This window comes from Oreochromis niloticus, linkage group LG7 (assembly GCF_001858045.2).
Source record: "Oreochromis niloticus isolate F11D_XX linkage group LG7, O_niloticus_UMD_NMBU, whole genome shotgun sequence".
In the NCBI taxonomy this organism is placed as follows: domain Eukaryota; kingdom Metazoa; phylum Chordata; class Actinopteri; order Cichliformes; family Cichlidae; genus Oreochromis; species Oreochromis niloticus.
The window spans coordinates 2952988-2970698 of NC_031972.2; the positions used below are offsets into that span (position 1 = coordinate 2952988).

The 17711-nt window shown below is 44.1% G+C and overlaps 1 protein-coding gene across 2 annotated transcripts in view; it reads right to left on the reverse strand.

The window, feature by feature from the left end:
- Window positions 1-17193, reverse strand: part of cmip (c-Maf inducing protein) — a 42886-nt gene extending 25693 nt beyond the window's left edge. The window contains exons 1-2 of one of the 2 annotated variants that reach the window (XM_005449215.4): window positions 16689-17193; window positions 16180-16526 (exon numbers count right to left, since the gene is read on the reverse strand). In XM_005449215.4, coding sequence (XP_005449272.1) covers window positions 16180-16503 — 324 coding nt within the window. In that variant the 5' untranslated portion in view covers window positions 16504-16526; window positions 16689-17193. Of the gene's footprint in view, window positions 1-16179 lie in introns of both variants that reach the window. The other variant, XM_013265392.3, reaches the window with a different exon arrangement.
- Between the last annotated feature and the right edge of the window lie 518 nt (window positions 17194-17711).

Genomic DNA, 17711 nt, shown 5'->3' on the forward strand with positions numbered 1-17711 from the left:
TATTTACACCTCCCTCCACGACCGATGGGGTGAGCTGGCTTCTCGGTGTAACCCCGCCTCCCCGCACACAGGATACCTGTTGTGCGCCTGCACCCGTGCGGGATTTTCATTACAGACGACGTCTACGGCAAATATTGGTTCTGGGCAAGATGTCTCATTTCCTCGGAAGAGTAAACCTCAGCCCCTGCCTCTGTCCATCCCTCCGCCTCTCCGTTTGCATGTCTCAAAGCTGCCAAATAGTGTTTGCCGTGAGCTTTTTGCACACACATGACACACTAACGAGATGAACTGCAACATTAAGAGGAGAATATGAAGCCGGGAGCTGAAGGAGACGATAAATGCATTTCTGAATAGGCAGAGGGAGAGCAGAACGGAGACAAACAGAGGAGACTTCAATTTTCTGATAACCGGCCGAGGTTACCATAGATACTCCTTCCTGCACAAGAGCGAGCACTGATTGCCTCTCTCTACCCTTTCCTCTCCCTCTCCTCCTCTTTCAGTCCTCCTCCTTTTTTACGTCTTATTCCCAAACCTCTCCTTTTCTTATTCTGTCTCTTTCTGTTGTGCTTCTCATCACGGAGAAGGGCTGGAGGAGGCTACGGCTCCTCATCTCCTCTCTGCTCTGCTGCGTTGCCATAGAAACAAGAGGATGGAGATGTATGTTATGTTTTTTTGTTTCCAGGGAGAAGCAGACAGCGAGCAGTGATGGAAGGAGAACGGAGGAAATAAGACACAAAGCATAAGAAAGAGACCGTGACGCACGAACTATATTTTACAGTAAAACGTTCGGCTCATCTGTGCTGATCACCTCTGCATCACTGGTAGGACGGATTATGGACAGATTTTCATTCAAAACCACCAAAATGTAAATCTGTACACTTTATTTATAGCGATGCGCCCATTTATTGGCTGACCATTGGTATCTGCTTTTGTCTTGTTTACAGGCATCAGCCAATCAGTAAACAAGATGACATCACCGTGGCAGCGGTCGATGTTAATCTGTTTTCTCCCATCAGTTTTGCTCCACTTACATTTGGCATCCAGTTTCATGAGTTGGCGATGTTGAATCTGTCCTCATTTAAAAAGACTCCCGATCACGAAAAACAATTTAAACGGGAACTCGAGCAAACAGGTGTTTGGGGCCGAGAAAGAGCAGAAAGGAGTGTTCGAAGTGTCGCTCCAAACAAGACAAAAAAATTAGGTTGCCATCACAAAGGAGTCTGGTTACAGATGACATCTCTGAAAATATATATCTGCGTATGATTCATACTCCGGAACAATAGGGGTCGCCACTCAGTTGAAACCTCCCCATCAGCACTGGGAAAGGAGGAGGAGGAGAAGTTAAAATCGGGAACAAAAATCGTTTTTACCTCCAAAGGTTTTTCCAGAAAGTCTTCTGTGCATTTCCATCCACGGCACCCGCTCAAGGTTACAAAAACCAAGGCGGTGCACGACCGCGTGGCTGAAAGGCGGATGTGACATCACTTTTGGCGTGTGGCACTGTTCAGGAGTGCGGGAACGCCAGGTACAAGCTCTGCTGTAACGGCTGGCTATCGGCCACATTTTACATCCCTAAAAATGTAACACTGTGGATATGAAATGATGCTCGTTCATGTGAAGAACCACATCTCTTTCCCACATTTCGGTATCGAGGCGTGGGTACATGCATGCATGTGAGTACCAGGTAAGGAGGTGCTTTGGTCTCTTATATGACGATCATTAAATAACACATGATCTCAGTTTCTCCTCTGCAAGTATCTGTGCCAGCTCAAGTAAAGGCTCGAGTTAGCACGGAAGCGTTGGCTGTTCTGTGCATGCAACAGTATACATACGCACAGGGTGTGGGGCGTGCCCTCTCCTTTACCTTTCAGGTGTGGTGTGACCTTGTGTCAGCATTTGTAAACCCTGACTCAGTTCTCTACAGCCCTGTCAGCTCGTCGATACACTGTGTAGAGTTTGCAAAGCGCTGCATGAAGGAGACGTTTTTTTTAAATGGCGTGTTTGATGAGTCAAAGCAGGAAGTGCATCAGCAGCGAGAGAGAAAGACAAAGAAAGAGAAACCGGAGGAGGGTGACAGAGGAAGTTGCGGGCGACTCAAACAGCTGACTGAACGGGTGTGAGGAGTCACCTGGCAGGTGTTTCACAGGCCAATGACAAAGGCCAGAGAGCTGTAGCACATTCACCCCTGGAAGAACTATGAAAGCTAATGAGAGTCGTCAGTCTGGGCAAATTAAATCCACAACAGGATATTAATCTGTAACTTTATTTATTTTAAAAATGGAAATTATTTGCTCTTCTCAAAGGAAAATTCTAGATAAAAACCTCAGATGCAAATTTAACGTCGACTAACATTATTTTCCCACTCATCTACTTCCTCTTCCTGTTTTACTCCTTTAACTTCCTCATCCAGCGATACTTCCTTCATTCCTTTCTTTTATTTTCCCTCTTCCTTCTCATACTTCTCCTACTTCCTTAAGCCTATTTCTCGCTTCCTTCCTTCAACTCTTTTCTCCAGTTCTCCTCACCTTTTGGTATTTTCCTCCCCTTTTAGTCCACAAATCCTCATGTTTTTCATTTGACATATTTCCTATTCATGCCCCCATCCTCTCACCATTCCCCCAATTTACTTCCTTCTCTCGTGTCTTGTTTCCCAACCAGTTTCCCCTTTACTTGTTTTCATTTCCTAAAGCCTTCCCCGTCTCTTTGTTCCTTCACAAAGCCCTCTTCCTACTCTTCTTTTACTTCACATCTCATTCTTTTCTTTACTTTCTCTTTGCTTCCTTTTCTTTCCAAATTCATCCATCTTTAATTTCTCCTCCCTGACTAAATACTTTTGTCCATTTCCTTTTACCTCGACCATCTTCTCCTTTTTCCTTTACCTTCCTTCAACATCCTCCTCTGCTCCTTTCTCTCTCCCTTCATTTACAACACACTACATTTTTTCCAAATTTCATTCTCATCAGTTATTCATTTACTTTCCAATCCTTCTTCCTTTTCTTTCCTCTGCTTCCTCTTACTTTTTCTCCTCACTGGATTGGAGTCATTTCCCCTCCTTTCACCACCTCCTTTTGACTCCTTTACCTTCTCCTCCCTCTCCCTCGCACCTTCCTCTTTTCACTTCATGTTTCTGCTGTTCCACGTAAGTCATATCACCAAGCATACCGAGAACACTAAAAGAGAACGCCGAGATGAGGACAAACAGAGGATATAACGAAGCAGGATGTCAGATATGTCACCGCATCTAGAAACACTGAGGAAACTGAGAGAAGTCTGGTTGGTGAAACTTTATTGGCGTCTTGCAGTCAACGCCATTTGTTGCATCACACACACTGACAACCACAGCCCACCTGCTGGAGACAGATAGCAAGAGGAAAAGCAGGCTTTGGAGGGCTGCACATTTCTTCCTGTTCCCGTCATCGTGCAAACATTACCCTTTCACATCCTGTGTTCCTGCGTGCTCTTATTTACCAATAACAGCCTTTCCCGAGCAGATGGACGTTCAGCAGCGACCCAGATTTGAAGGGCGGCTGCGGTAACGCAGAGACCCCCGCTCAGCATGACCAGCAGATTGATCACACGCTAACATAAACATGTCACATGTTCTGTTTAGGGGCTTAGTCACACAGCAGAACTCGTGCAAAGCTGCTCGACTCAAAGCATTAAAGAGTCACTTCCCTCAACGATAAGCCGCACCACTTCTCCATTTGCGAAGGAACGAGCAAACTGCAGCTCGTAAACACACTGCTGACCCGCGGCGCACTGTCAACAAGCCGGGCGGGCCGCCCCAGCGTTTGGTGCGCTGCGGCTTGACACGGTTCCAAGAAACGTTTAAAGCCAAGGAGCGCGTCGCTACAGCAGGAAATGAGGAACCCATCCAGAGAAGAGTTAATGCGGGACAGTGCATGTGGGGAGACAGTGTGTGCACACAGCAGCACGAAACTCACTGAAGGTGTTAATATTTGCATGTGTAGCTTAACGCTGCACTTGATTAATGCAGCTCGCAGTGTTGCAGCAGAAAGAAGAGCAGAGCTTTGCATGTGCAGGACAGAGGACGGAGACAGAGGGACTTCCTGCTTCCAGCATCAAGACGAATCACATTTAACAAACATGACTGATTCAAGTCGTCATAAAGCTTCATCATTTATGTTAATTCAGTTTTATTCATATAGCAATGAATCAAAGTATTACACTAAATATATATTTGCAGTCTTACAGGATTACATGATGATAGTTCATGGGAGAATTAATCAATATTATTATTATTGACTACTCATGAATAAATGCAGTTAAAGAGGAGCTGTCGGTGTAGCTGAACAGTGTGTTACAAAATAACATTAAAGTGCAGATAAATATAATTTCCCAAATATAAATATCTGGGAAATTAATTTAACATTTCAAAGTATTTGAACTCCTCTCAGTATACAATGTACAAAAATTATAAATTGCTAGTTTAAATAATTTCTAAGACCAAAAAGTCAAAGGAGGAATGTCAGTTTTCAAAAACAACTGCATAGAAAAGTTTTTACTGCCACATTTGTGCCCCTGAGGCTCGGCTAAAAGCACAATATGGGTGTAAACATTCTCCACAAACCACAAGTTTTCTTAGAAAAAGAGAGAAAAACGAGCACATTCTCTTCTTTTCCTTCAGTAATATTTAAGTTTACAAGAACAGGAACGGGTTAGTGTCACTTTAAGTTGGGAGTATATGTTTAGAAGTTTTACAAGTCGTTCATTTTAGGATGGGACAGCGACCAGAACATCATCTGTTGCCACATTTTCAAATACAACCAGATAAAAATAGATCCTGGAAAGCTGTTTCTGATTTATTCCTCACCCTCATTCCTGCACTAACAGTATGTGGAAAGTGCTCAGCACACAAAGGATATGATTAGCCTTTAATTTGAAAACTAAAGCGGTATTAGGGAGTGTGTATTTAACACCAGCGAGACATCAGGATATATTGACCAAAAAGCAGCAACAACTAAACAAACAGCACAGTAATAATGGGTGCAGCGGTTCCTGGCAGCCTGCAACGCCGTGAGCGGCTCGACTCCAGGTCCAAACGGAACGTTAACCCAAACAAAACTGTAAATCACACTCGAGACGCTCACACGCACACACGCTGCTGTGACTGTGGAGCAAGGTTGCTGTGGAAAACAGGCCCGCCGTGAGCTGCTGTTATTCCCCGCCGCAGCAGGTCGACGCTCAGTGTTGTGACACACAACAGACCTGAGCGCAAACACGCAGTTGCATCAGATAGTGTGAATCGGGAAGGGAAGCGTGGCTAAATATGCTTCTCCTGTTCAGGTATTTAATGGAAATACTGGAGCAGCAGAGCGAGCGATACATCGGGATGCAGATATGATCGCAGCACGGTTCACTGACAAGTTGTGCAGCAGGTAACGTGTAAGACCTGCTTAACAGCACACACAGCAGCCCTGCGACAAACTGCAAACTTTCTATCATTGCACCTCGTTACCTGCTGGATGTAGCAGCTATTCCTCAAACTAAAGAGTCTAAATACTTTTATATCCACCTTCTTCCGCCTATCCAAGTCAGGATCAGCTGGAGCCTATCCCAGCCGCCGTGGAGCAGGACGCAGGGTGCACTCTTGTACAGGGCCGCTTTTCAAATAATACCATCTGTATGAATGCACAGGGCTTCACGTGGCACTGAAACTGTCCTGTAGCGACTTTGATTTCTGGCTGAATGTCGGCGCTAAAGCTCTGAAACTGCAGCATCTTCAACCGTCACCCAGAGAGACTAATGACTTTGTTGCTGGTTACGTTGTGGAGGAGATGCTACAGTGATCTCTGTAAAGTCAATACACTGAGCTAAATGTGCAGCAGGCTACACACCCTATGAACAAAACCAACATGTGGATGCCAAACTCAGAGGGCTGTTTATCTTTGGCAGCGCAGAAGTGCTCTAATGACTTCTTTGTCTCTGCAGGTAAAGCAGCAGTGTAACCGAATCCCTTTTTATGGCTCTAATCTAACATGGCAAGTAATGTAATATCATTAATGACGACAACTTAAACACTGATCAAACACATTAGAATTCCAGCCTAACACTTATCTGTAAATACCCTAACACACAGGACTTGAAGCTTCTTTTATGACCTTTTAATGACATCTGAAGACGTGCAGACAAACTGAGGGGTAACGTCATTTCGTATATAAATACGCAGCGATTTAACATCTCAGCCTGACAGTCTGTTCTGAACCAACACTCAAATTCACTTCAGCCTTCAAGGTTTTTTTTTCTTCCTTTGGTTGTGTTTTTGTGTTTTAAGATTAGATTGCGATACTGCCCCTGACGTTAAGGCCATGGTTTCACATCTCATTGTGGTCTGGTGATGAATGAGCTCAAGACGTCACCGGCAAGAAGGCCAGACAATACATCAGGGGCATCGGTACTGACCCCCCCCACCCCTCTAAACAAAAAACCAACTGCTGCAGTCACTTCCTGAATAAAAGCAGTGTTGAAATGCATTCGTTCCTCCACTTTTTTGTTTAAATATATGATTTTTCAAATCAAGTTGCCATATATGGTTAAAGTGTAGCCAGTGATTTGTTTTTCTGACTCATCAGGTTTCAGGACTGATTTTTTTCTTATATGAATAAAAATCTTTCATATCAGTGCAGATTATTCAATAACAGGAAAATGCTTGGTTGAAGCTTTGTAATTAATGTATTATTAATTCAGAAATACGTACAGTACACAGCACCATCAATGCAACAAACACTACTGAGGTTTTCTTTTTCTTAGTCACTCATTTATTTCTGCTGAAGATGCTCCAAGACCACCCCGTGAACTACTTGATCCTGCGTATTCTAAGTATTTGGCGTTGACGGCACAATAACGGGATTTTTTGCCTCCTGCCATTCACAAATTAAAAGTAGGTTAAATAAATCTCGCATGCTACTTTAAATGTTTTCTAAATGTGCCGACTGCTGCGCGTCACGTTTTCCACATCTCTCGGTTGAAACTTTGAACCGAGGTCTGTAAATTTTGTCATTACACGGCGAGCGTGAGGCTCTGAATGGGCAGCTTTTTGTCACTCCAGCTGTTTACATTATGCTCCGCTGTGGATGTGAAGTAATGGCAGATGAGGTCAAAAGCCACCAATGAGAGGAGGGCAGTGTGTTCGTTTCAAAGGCGTCACGTGTGACGGCTGCGTCCCACACGGCACCGTAGGCCCAGTATTGTTTTCGTCAGCCTCATCTTTGCCAGCTCCTCCTCCACATCTGCAGACGACACTCATTGCTTCTATGACTTTGACACAAACTTGTTAATGAGGTCACATGACCTACAACTCGACGCACAAATGCTTGTTTGGTCGTCATTCTGTCTGCATACGTGCTTTTCTTACTGTTCTGGTTTCTGGAGCCAAAAACAACACAAAGAAGCAACAGCTGTTTAGAATGGAAAAAAGATTTTTTTTCCTTTTCCTGGGCTTTTAACCAGACTTCTCACCATTCATTTTATCTGATGTCGGCTCCAAATAGCTAGGGTCACTGCTGACGGTAAAATACTGCAATCTTAATGCACTCGAGAGGTTTTTTTTCCCTCATTAAAAACACATGCTTATTTTTACATTACTCTTTTTTTTAATTTAGCCAGAGAACACTGTACGAGCGAAGTAAAGAGATGCACAGAGTAGGCTCAGAGGCAGTTTATTAATCAAAGAAATGACTGGCTTGTCTCTGGTTAGTCTATCAATCTGCTTATTGGTCCGTATCGATACATTTAGCTGTTTTACTGTCTTGTTTTATTAGATACAGCACAAGAAATCCAGGCTACAAAGCACAAACTCCACATCAGCGCCTTCACACAAACAGCCCACGACCAGGGACGCACCAATACGTCGGCTGATTTATTTGCAGTTGTTTTCTTTCATCTCAGTGTGGGAGTCTTTACTGCATGCTGCTGTTATTTACCGTCACATTGAATCCACTTTTCCCTGCTGTTTCTATGTTCCACACACACGTGAAGCTGGAAACGGACAAACTAAGTTAAAAAACAACAAGTGCATTAACTCGCACGACGATTTAGGAGAGGATGAAGTCAATAAAAATGTCATCTGAACTTTTCTTTTTCAAATTTTGGGCGTTTCAGTCAAAAACTGCCGCAAATGAAAAGAAAAAACACTGCTGAGGTAGCAGAAACAGCTCCAAACTGCTGACTCTTTGGTGTTAGCCTCTTCAGTGCTACATTAGTCCTCAGTCACGCAGGCATCTGGTCCAGCCGCCACCCCCGTTGGAAAAATGCACATTCCCTAACCGGTTGGGGAGCGGTTGCTAGAGGTCGCTAGCAACCAGTGTTGCCAACTTAGCGACTATATTTAGCGAGTTTTCAGACCCCCTTAGTGACTTTTTTTTTCTAAAAAGCGACTAGCGACAAATCTGGCGACTTTTGCTGTTGTTATTAGAGACTTATAGCGACTTTTGACGTGAAAGCAAATATCGCTCTTACACTCAACAAGCAGCGGGTGCTGCCGTGGGCACCTCGCCCGTGCCAAAGCGCTCACAGGCGGCAGATAGTCCCCAGGCAGCAGTCCCCCCCAGCTGCTATCAGAGTTCACCCCTACGCGTCCAAACTGCAAATGAATCATGCATTAGCGAAGCCACTGCTCCCGCGCTGATTGTAACGCAGGGCGGGAGCAGCAGTAAATGTACGGTTTTCTTTGTCTAAAATAAATCAGTGCACTAAAATACATCATTCTAATCATTGCAAACTTAGAAATCGGATGTCCTTGCAGAGCCTTAACTCCATCTTGTACATCCGATTTTGACTAAAGCTGTTCTGGTGAGGTTTGCCATGTCCATTCTGATTGTTAATGTAGTTTGTTAACAACGTTATGGTTAAAAATAGTCTTCTTTCACTTACTTTTTATGGATCACAAGTTTTAAAACTACTTAAAAAGACACACAAAAAAAGTAACTCCACCAGAGTGCCTATTTTGGGTCACCAATTATGCAAATTAGGTGATGACATCATTTAGCGACTTCTAGCAACTTTTAGGACAGCCAATAGCGATTTTCCTTACTGAGGAGTTGGCAACACTGCTAGCAACCGATGATGCTCCTCACGATGGTTTTGGCCACCAGCAGCTTTCGTGGTCTGGTTGTAAACTTGGGTAAACTACTCAAACAATGCTACGGTGAGAAGTGTGATGGAAACGTGTTAATGACAAACTTCGGCTGAGGAAAACTTGACTGAAAAGTTGACAACTCAGTGAGTTAACTTTAAGACAGCTGCTACACAAGCTATGCTAGTACGAAAAGAATAACAGTATAACATGAACAATCCATTAGCTCCTGCTTGCTATCTTGTGACACAGCTGTGCATCAGCCACTAAATCATGCAAACGATTAGACAATGCGCTGCTGTGTGACATCAGAGAAAGCTTAAAATGCAAACGGGCGGGGGGGATGTAAATTTCATTTGAGGTGGAAAACAAAGTTTCACAGCGTTCGGCTACAGAAAAGCACTGTGTGCAACTTCCCCTGCCCGAGCTGACTACAGCTTCTTTTTTTCCCCCCAGCTGGCTTAAAAACAGCCCAGTTTTCCTGAAAGACACAACTAAAAACAATGGAGAATAACTGCTGCTTGGCTGCAGTCTCCATTCCTTTTTTCCCCCTCCTGACAAACTCTGTCGTTTGGTTTTCTCTGTTTTCCTTCACTTTATCCATCACTCGCTGACACACATAACAAGGCAGAATAAGGGGAACGAGTCCAATTCCAATCCATTCTAAATATCATAAATCAATATGGCAGGGAGCACCATCATTCCAGACTCCAAGTCAGATCTTTGCCTAATGGCTGCATTGTTCAAACACAGACTGGGAGGATCCATTTTTTAAGTATGAACACATATGGTGGCCTGTCAGGGAGGTCTGCTCAGACCTGTTTGGGACTCTCTCGGCATTTTGTATTAACAGAACTGCAAAAACAAGATCCTTCAGCTTTTGGGAGCAAAACACGTGACCAGCTGATCTGGATGTATACTTTTATCCTCTACTCTCATGCACAAGCTTTCTTCACCACCTTCAGAGTAAAAGCTTCAGGATTGGCAGCGGTCACGTGGTTAGCAGCGTCACCGCACAGCAAAAAGGATCTGGGTCCAAAACTGCCGGCCAGCTGGAGGCCTTTCTCTGTGGAGTTAGCATGTCCCAGTGCCTCGGTGGCTTCTCTAAAAGTACTCCAGTTTCCTGCCACAGACCAAACACGGACTTCTTAGGTTAATCGGCGATTCTAAATTGGACACAGCTGTGGATGCAAGCCAGGTGTAGAGCTTAAAGAGGGTAGAATATGTTGCTGCATGAAAAGGAGTGCAAAACTCTTAACTTTTAAACTTTTAAAGGAAAAATCCAATTAAAAGTTCAGGATTTTCAGTCCTGCAGGTCAAGACTGCGACTGGATGTAATCAAATCTACCACTGCAGAAGCATCTGTGTGTGAAAACAGGGGCTCATTTAAAATGGTTCAAGATATCACTTTTGAGGCTAGAGCAGAGTTTCCTGTCTTTGTACAGCTCATAACCAATCAACTGCTGCTTAGACCTACTTTAGAGATGGTGGAGATAGGTGGCTTGGCGTTGAGGCCTGCTATATGAAGTTGAATGACGCATTATGCAACCACATCAGGAAGTCTAGCTGACTTTTCTATTTTTTTTTTTTAAACTAGGGGAGTTCTAACAGCTGGGCTGAAACTAAAAGCATCAGTGATGTGACACTTTAAAAAACAATTTCTGTCCTGAAAATGAAAACCAGAATTCTACAAACGCATATTTTTTTCAATGTATAATCAGCAGCTAATTGTTTTCTAATTAGTGAAATGTAATCATGTGTACCTTTAAACTTTTACACTGTAAAATGGATCTGAGTGCAGCAGAATAGGTCCTCTTTAGGAGTTTTGTGATTGGGCTTGCTTCACTCGTCACTATTTTGGTGGAGGTGAATCATTTATATTGTCAGTATAAAGCTGCAGCAGGTCCTAATACTTCTTTACTGTGAGCCTGACTCTGTTAGCATTTCACTAACAGCTGCTGAGCTGCATACCCACAGCTCCGTGCAGTGCAGTTGTGCCGTCAAGGATCAGTTTGATCTACATCTTCTTTAAAGATGCAGCTCTGCGCCGTTTCTTCTGCGCTCCCTCGAGTGTGAAACTTTCACGCCTCCCACTCGTCCCACACGTGACACTGCTGGACACCTCGGCGTGAAGGAGTTGGGTGTTACAACTCAAAGTTCATCCAAAGAGTAACACGTTCAGCAAGGTGACAATAACACACGGGCTCATCCACACAGTGACTGAGAATAACAGGCACGTGTTTTCATTAATATGAAACCTGTTTGTGCGACTTCAGACGCTCACACTTCAGGATTCGCCACACAGCAAATCACCTGAAACCACCTACAAGACTAGTTTTCTCTTAGAGAAACAGGACGTCCCTCAGGTCTGCCTCTGTCATTTTGTTTGTTCCTCAGACACTTAAAATGACTAAAAACGAGATGCCATTTACAACATTTTTGGTCATCTTTTGCAGTCTTTTTGAGGCTGTGGCCATTTTTCATCTTTTACGGTCCTTTTTGGTCTTTTGTTGCGTGTTCGTTTGTGTCCATTTTCCATCTTTTGTTGTTGTTTTTTCTCATTCCATCAAGGAGACATCATCTCCAATGCTCCGACTGAATCGGTCCAGCACAATGCTGAGAAAAAATAAAGTTCCATGTAACCAGTTTAGCTGTTCTAAAAGTGACATCGTGGGTCACACCAACGCACACCAAGATAGATCAGCGATGTTGCTTCTTGCTAAATATTTCACCTATGAGGACATGCGTGACTGATTTAAATGCCAAGTTCAACCTCACCATCTAAAATGAACCCAAAATAATCAGGTTCCTTTCATCTCTCGCCTTTTGTGAGCGAGACGTGATATAGGAAGTGCTTTCCTGCACTTTGCAGCCTTCTTACGTAAATGTGATGTAGGTTATGCTTCTGAGCACAGCCGTGGCAGGAAGGTCTGTCGAAGCAAGGAATGAAAAGTGAGTCACAACCCTCCCTCCTGCTACTCAGCGAGAGACAGAAAAAGCATTTAACAGATGAGTGAAAGCCTAAGCAACTGCAACTGTCTACACTGTACGCAGGAGAAGGATTTTAGAGAAATGGCCACCGCTTTAATTTAATTCAGGTGAAACCCTCTTGGCAGCGGCGCTCGGTTTCACAGAGCTTTTTGTCCTCACAATCATCTCGGTTATTTGCAGAGCGTGGGGATGTTGTTGGAGACGCAGAGTCGACGCTCTGTGGAAGCAGCCTCGCTGGAAGAGCACAGAGCAAATGGGTCAGCATTGTTCGTCGGCCCACATACCGGCTCCGCTCGACGCTGGGCACAAAAACTCCACTGAGGACGTGCACATTCACGCTCCCGGCCTGAATAAAACCCCATTTGCTCAGATTTCAGCCTCTACGGGGGCAAAGAATAGGAGACGGCTCGCAGGCGCACCGCTGCTGCATGAGGATTTCTGAATAAACGCCACTCGTGACATAATTCAAAGCAGCATTAACGTCACACAGTAGATTTCCTGAAACGAAGCAGGCTAACAGACATTTTGTGATAAATGACACCACCTGGTATTTGCGGTATGGTAAGAAAATATGCAGTGCTGAGTGCAGGGCTGTTTGTTGTTGAGCGATTTACAGGATAACATATGAGACATCAGCCAATAAGCTTCTAATATGTCATATTAAAACAGACGACACAGCATGCACAGTCAGGAAGTTTGTCAGAACTGGATAAAAATGTCCAAAATGGACCGACTGCTAGTCTGCAGTTTTAAAAGATTCAATCAGAAAATTATTCTTTTTTTAATGCTTTTGAAAATAAAATAAAAAGATTGCATGAAAAGGTGGAGGCCTAACTAATACCTGCAGTTTGTTTTTTCATTCTCAGCTGCAACAGTTTCACGACTAGTGTTCACAAAGCATGAGGGTCACAGACAATGACAGTGATCCCTCAGTGTGGTTATTTTTAATCAGTATTCTGACACATATCCAGACCCACCCGAGCAGAGATGCCCAGACCTCCTCCAGCTCCTCTGGGGTGGACACTGAGGTGTTCCCAAGCCAGCCGAGGGACACCACTCCAGCGTGTCCCGGGTCTCCTCCCAGCTACACGTGCCCACAACACCTCACCTACGAGGCCTCCAGGAGGCATCTTAATCTGATGCCTCTGCTGGATCCCTTCAGTATGATAACGATACATGGACCGAACCCATTTATGCACATTCACATAGGCACTTCTTTTCTCCAAATAACTGCTTACTGTCTAGCATTCAGACTCCAATCAATGCATCAAGAGCAACTCAGGGTTCAGTTTCTTGCCCAGGGATACTTTGCCACGTACACTAGAGCAACCAAGGAATTGGCTCACCAATCCTGCGATTAGTAGATGACCTGCTTTACCTGCTGAACCACAGCCAGTCCACTATGGAGCACCTGAAAGGCCGAGCTCCTCACCCCATCTCGAAGGCTGAGCCCACACACCCTTCAGAAGAAGTTCATTATAAAGTCGTCTGGTCACTGTCCAGAGCTCAAAGACATCCTTATAGGTTTGTCATAAACTGGTCAGTAAAACCTTTTTAAACACTATTTTGTACTTTACAGAGTGAAATACACATTTATAAAAAACTTTAAAGTTTTTTATTTTCAAATATTTTTTAATTTCAAGTGTTGTTTAAATGTCTTTGTTATCTTTAAATTAATATATACAAGATATTGGATAATATGTAAGAAATGAGGACGTATTAGAATACAAACACAATACTTTGTTGAGATGAACGTCACACAGCCGTGCGGTCACACACATGCACAATTCTTCTTCATGTTTGTTGGAACTTTACATTTTGCAAAGCCAAAAACCAAAGAAATTTCCTGTAGTTTTGCAAGTATATAATATCGTTTGTTCACGATTTCTAAGGTGTAGTTTTTTATTTTTATGTTTCCCAGTTAGTTTTAGTTTACTTTCAATTAAAGATAATAACCTACCCACCTCCTCAAAATTAAATAAACAATTAAAAAAAATCATATGACACTGAGATAATAGATTTGTACCCCCCTCCAGCTATTAAATTATTGTTTATACAATGACTTCAAACTGCTAAAATTTTCTAAAGTTAACAGATTTTAAAGAAACATCCGCTGTGGCTTTACATCCAAAATACCAACAAAACATCAATTTAAGTTAAAATAATTCAAGTGGGGCCAATATAGCAGCGCTCTATCAGTATCTGCATTTATAACAGCTGATAAATGAAAATGTAAAAATTAAAGAAGAGACGAGAGAAACACCCTTCAGTCATGTTCTAAGTGTTGATGTTACATTTTTTGCCCACCAGGGGGCACTCTGCAACTCCCCTGTCAGGAACAGAGGGAAATTTATGTGACAATAAAATTATTTTTTTAACTGCATTGTTCAAAATAACTTAATTACTGCTAAATATCTACAAATAAGAAACGTTAGGAAAATGTGTTTGCGATTTGTGTCTTGCAAAGAAAAAAAGAGGACAAGGTATCATTTTTTAAAATCTCCATACATCAGTATCATTCTTACAAATCTTGTATTTGGGGCTACAGTTAATAAATAATAATAATAATTACAATAAAAAAAAATATGGAATGTATTTTTGTGTAATCCCACTTTGAACCACAAGATGGCGCTGTGTATTTAACCCGGCACACCGTTAAGGACGTATTCATATTGGTGCCCTGGAAAGGGGCAACTCTGATGTTAACAGTAACGCAGTAACTTTGAATTAACTGCAATAATTGCCTTTTGCAGAGGCTAGTTACACGAATAACTACAGAGTCATTCGTCATTATCAAAATAGCTGCACGTTATGTTTCTATTAATCAGCTAGTTTCATGATACCTCACCCTGTACATGAAAACACTTGCATATAACCCCTGATTCCTCACACATATCTCACGGTGTCACGGACTTGCTGCGTTACACCCATGAGATAATGCATAAAGGCGACCAACAATCAGTGTAAGGCAAAGGTTGAGCTGCGACATATATATATATATATCCATTTTCCCTGAAAGCTCTACGATTTCTCGAATGTGATATTTTACATGAATTCAGAAAGTCATCAACTATATCGGAAAGTCTTTTCTGAAATAATAACAGCTGCCAAGGTGTTGCACACTGCAGCAAGCAGTTCTGCAAACTCCTCCAGCGTGGGTGTGATAGGCAGACGTCCAAAGGGCCTTTAACAAGGTGTGCTGATAAAACATGCTTTGAGGAAAATGTCACGAGATAATAACAACAGAAGGGGGAAATCACAGGGTTTAATTGTTCTGCTAACAATTACAACTGATCCCTACTGACGCGGGTCCTGTTGCGGTTAATGCTGTAATTACAGTGTGCGATTCCTCCAGGCTCTTCAGCTCCTAAAATAATGGCCATGTTGTTTCTTTTGAAAGGGGGAAGCTGCTGGATTTCCTGCTTTATGTTTACTGGTTAAACAATCCCATTAGATCCCATCGAGGTCTGTTTTCATTGGCTCAATCAGCTGATTACCAGGACCTATAGGCCTGCACATCCGGAGAGGAAAGAGCCTCCATGTGATCACATGACCAAAGAGATGTCACCTCGTCAGAGCATCCTCTTTCTCTTGGCCTCCCTCTGACAGGCAGGAAGCAGCAGCGCTTTGTTTGGTCAGGTTGCTGGAGTAGACCTTCAGCTGGTTTCATGTTACACACCTAAAGCCTAAACCCCCCTCCCCCCACAGATGGCTTTTATTCCCACACATTAACGGAAGGAGATCTTAGCTGTTAATATTTAAAACCCAGACGCAACAACCCCTCCCTGAGTCAAAGGACGAGCTCAAAGCGAGAGAGAGGCACCTGGGAAGCCGACAGGGTCGCCGGGAAGGTGAGGGGAAGTGATGGAGGCGTGGTGGGGAGGGGTTCCAGATTAGGAGCAGGAGGGAAAGCAGTGACAGGCTGCCTTCTTCCAACTGCGTCAACAGCAGACTGTGCGTAATCTGGGTGCGCGTTCAGACACGAAAAGGCAAACAGCAAAGCTGGAATGTGAAACGCAGCATATTATGAGGAAAGTGTGTGTGTGTGTGTGTGTGTGTGTGTGTGTGTGTGTGTGAGCCGGAAGGTTTCTTACCGTGGCCGAGGTCAGGCTGCTGTCCGCGAGCGTGAGGTGATGCGGCTCCCATCTCCGCAGGAACTTGGAGGTGAGGATCTTGCTGAGGAAGGTGCGGGGGTGTTTGACCACGCACACCTGGATGTCCCCCTCGTGGAGCAGCTTGTATCGCATCCCGCTGCTGCTGCAGTGATGCAGGGACCTCTTGCACGGCCCCGCGCCCAGCTTCGTGTTGTTATTGCTCTCCGACATGTCCGCCAGCAGAGGCTTGTTCTCCTCGCACTGGTAGAACTGATTGTTGTGCGGCTCGCTGCCTTCAACGCCGCCGCCGCTGGTGAAATCCATAGTTGTCTGTAATCCAACAGTTTCTGCTCTCAAGGAGGGGAGAGTGAGCGCGTCGCCACGACACGACAATCCGACATGAATATGTAAAAAACCAAAATAATAATAATAATAATGATAATAATAAAAATGAGGTCGTTCAGATCGAGCTTGGGGTGGGGGTGAGGGTGAGGGGGGGGGTTACCTACCTACCAACCAACCAACTGCTACAACACGACCTCGGTTACTGTAGACAGGCGCAGAAACGCCACCGATCAGTGTCTCAAGGCAGGAGATCCAGATGTGGGGAGATTTTCGTGACACACTGCAAATAATCCACCATTTTCCTCCCCGCACAATGCCCCATAAATTGTCTCCACGGTGCGCGTCTCGCCTCCCCCTCCACCACCGCCACCAACGAGCTACTCAATATGTTAGGGCCATGGCCTTATCCATTCCGTCCGCCCCGGCTCCAAACGCAATAATCCACAACAAGAAACGTGCGGGATTCACGGGAAAACGGGACGAGTATCCAATGGCGGCGACCGTGGGCTCCTCCGTGGGATTTGTGGTCATTACAAGCTCACTGGCACGGTTTCCTTTTATTCAGTCTTTTCCCCCTATCTTGGTGTAAAGCAGCCAGCACTCTCCGGCAGCGCCGAGCCGATTGGTCCTCGCTCGTTCATGTGACACCGGACTGACGTCAATGGGGAGGTGAGCGGATGAGCCGTGTGTCTTTTGCGCTTGAGTGTCTGCCGAGGGCGCACGCTCGAGCTTCGCTCACCCTCCTCCCCCGTGCGCGCAGAAAAATGGAGGCGGGCGCAGCGACTTCAAGCGAATCCTTATTTTCTTTTTCCAGTTTTGAGGAAATTATGCAGCGTCGTCACTTTCCAGGGAAGAAAAAGACGATCGCTGACGGGCTGATGCGTGCAGGCGACGGGCAGTTTACACAGCTCCGAGCTGCCGATCGAAATCTGCGCCCACAGCCAGATTAGATACATCTGCCATTTGCAAAGGCAGACGTTAGTTCTTTGTGGCTCTCAGAGACAACTTTGTGAACAGAAATAACGACCAAAGGGAACGATAGATTTTTTTTAAGTAATACACATTATTTACATAAAATGAAGAAATTTATATTTACAGGCCTATATGTTGGATATCATTCGTTATAAATTGGCTGTTGTTATAAAATTTGTTATAAATTCAGAAACCAGATCGGACAGAAAAGTAAA